The 2,429-nt window shown below is 38.8% G+C and overlaps 1 protein-coding gene across 1 annotated transcript in view; it reads left to right on the forward strand.

Moving 5' to 3' along the window:
* The window catches only part of LOC104537943, a gene marked incomplete at its 5' end in the record, with an annotated part of 2,309 nt that extends 2,108 nt beyond the window's left edge, over window positions 1-201 (forward strand). The window contains one exon of the mRNA XM_010180971.1: window positions 10-201. Coding sequence (XP_010179273.1) covers window positions 10-201 — 192 coding nt within the window. The remainder of the gene's footprint in view (window positions 1-9) is intronic.
* Between the last annotated feature and the right edge of the window lie 2,228 nt (window positions 202-2,429).

Raw genomic sequence — 2,429 nt, forward strand, 5'->3', positions numbered from 1 at the left:
TATGTGAAGACCTGGAATGAAGAATCTCTGCAAGAAAGATGGAAGGGACCGTGCCAGGTGCGGCTAACCACTTTTACTGCAATCAAGATTGCCAAATCAGATGCGTGGATCCACTACACTCGAGTGAAGACGCCGCCGCCTGTCAACTGGAAAGTGGTTGGAGAGCCAGAGACTTTGAAATTAACTTTAAAGCATGATTAACCTTGTTTTCTTGCTTATTTGGCAGTCTATGGTGGGGGAAACATGGATCAAAATTGTGTGGCTACATCAGACCACACGGGTGACACAAGTTTGAGCCTAAGATCAGACCAATCAGGCTTCTGATCAGGTAATTTCTGTATCAGGGATAACCCAGGAGGAAAATTTGATGATTGGATTGATCAAAGAATTTGCAAATTTACAGAACATGTCACAAATCACTGCCAATACCACAGGCAGTTGGATAACCTGTTCCATGGAGTATTTCAACAATGAATTTGGCTAAGCCATGCTTACAAAAACCCATCACTAAATGGGAAGAACAAGTGAGTGTGATTAAAATGGAATGGAAATCTCCAGGAAATAGAGTAGATTGTTATAAGCTGTTTAATCCTCAATTTGTCACTATAGATAAGTTTGGAGATGTTGGATGGTGTAAATATGATAAGCCCATAAAACCGAACGTGTCTTGAGTGATCATAGCATGCAATGAAGATGGAACAAGTCCTAAAGAAGTCAAAGGATGGGATTCCATTTGGACTTTGGGCATCCATCTCCAATTTAAATACATGGCAAAAACCCTGTGGTGCTTTCAATGGGATGGGTTGGAATTGATATCAAACGAGACAATTGCAGCCAAAAATACAAGCAAAAGAGGTCCCTTGGTGGGAATGTGAACAACGCTTGGTGGGAATGTGGACAGGTTTATAATTGCAGTACAGTAGATCAAGTGTTCCAAAAGAATACCCCATTGGCATCTGCTTTAGAATCTGGATGCATTTGCCGAGGATTTAAAACGAATCTACATATGGAAGGAAAGACTACAATTAATTGCAAGAAAGATATGATCCCAAGCCCGGGACACTTAGTTTGGGCATTAAGTGATGGGACCTGGACCTCCCATTTACCCATAGATGGAAAGGTAAATCAAATTACTCTGGGATTGCCCACACTGTGTCCAATATGGAAGAAATCTCCCTTTAAGGGCAATAGTGAAAATTTGCACTTGACACGAGTAAAGAAAGCAGAATTGAACAACAATGATGTTTGGAATGAGCCAAGTACGGCAGTAAAGATTGGATGGGCATTAGAATCCCTCTTAAATCCTATAGCATCCTATAGGAACAGAAAATGGTTGTATCAATTAACTGGACAAGTTCAACGATTGGCTAATGCTACACGAAAAGGACTTATAGACATAAATAAACAGCTACAGGCCACTACTAGAATGACTTTACAGAACCGAATGGCGTTACATATGCTGTTGCTGAGGGAACATGGAGTGTGTGGATTTTTAAAAGATAGAATAGATCACTGTTGTATACATATCCCAAATGTTACTGCAGATGTAGAACATGGTTTGGATCAGCTAGAAAAAGTTGAAGAAGAAACACAAGAAATTGAAAAGGACATGACAGAAAGCTGGATAGATAAAATGTTTAAAGGATTGGACCTGAACTTGAAGTCCTGGTTAAGATTGCTAATTGGAACACTGCTGCTATTGATTATAGTGTTTCTGGCGATATATCTGGTGTATCTTTTTATTAAAAGAGAACTTGATAAAAGAACAACATGGAATCGAAAAATTCTAACTGCTTTGTCAAGTCAGCATGAATTGCCTAAAAATTATCCACCATCATATGACAATTATGGCTTTGTAGCATATGAACTATCAGAAATATGATGAATCATTAGTATGAGAGTATTGGAATTTATTATCAATACTCTCAAAGGGGGAAAATGTTATAGTTACAAGAAAATTCTGGCCGCTTGGGGAATTCCGACCGATTGGGGTGGATGATTGTTGATTGTGAACACTCTGACGAATCAAGGTAATTTAATTGGGCAAGGTAATCAAGGGGGGACTGATAATTATGTAAGTTAGAATAGGTTATGTAAGTTAGAATAGGTATTTGTTCAAACTGCAGAATTAAGAACAAAAATTGCAAGATATATTTGTATAAGCATTTAGAAAAAGCACAAACCATGTCCGAGGGGAGCATTAAATAATAGAATGAAAAGGAGGGGTAATAACTGTATTGAGACCACCATGAGAATGGACCTCCGTGAGAGTGGACATGGACCGAAGTTTTCTCATGGGAATGGATTGTTGGACTGAAACCTCTCTTAGGGGAGTGGACCCAAAGCTTTTCTTTGACAAAATTGTAGGGGTAAATTCTATGCGGAACCAATTAAGGTGATGGGTAAAGGAATATGTAATCCTCTTATGT

The sequence above is a fragment of the Mesitornis unicolor genome, unplaced genomic scaffold (assembly GCF_000695765.1).
Source record: "Mesitornis unicolor isolate BGI_N332 unplaced genomic scaffold, ASM69576v1 scaffold18993, whole genome shotgun sequence".
In the NCBI taxonomy this organism is placed as follows: Eukaryota; Metazoa; Chordata; class Aves; order Mesitornithiformes; family Mesitornithidae; genus Mesitornis; species Mesitornis unicolor.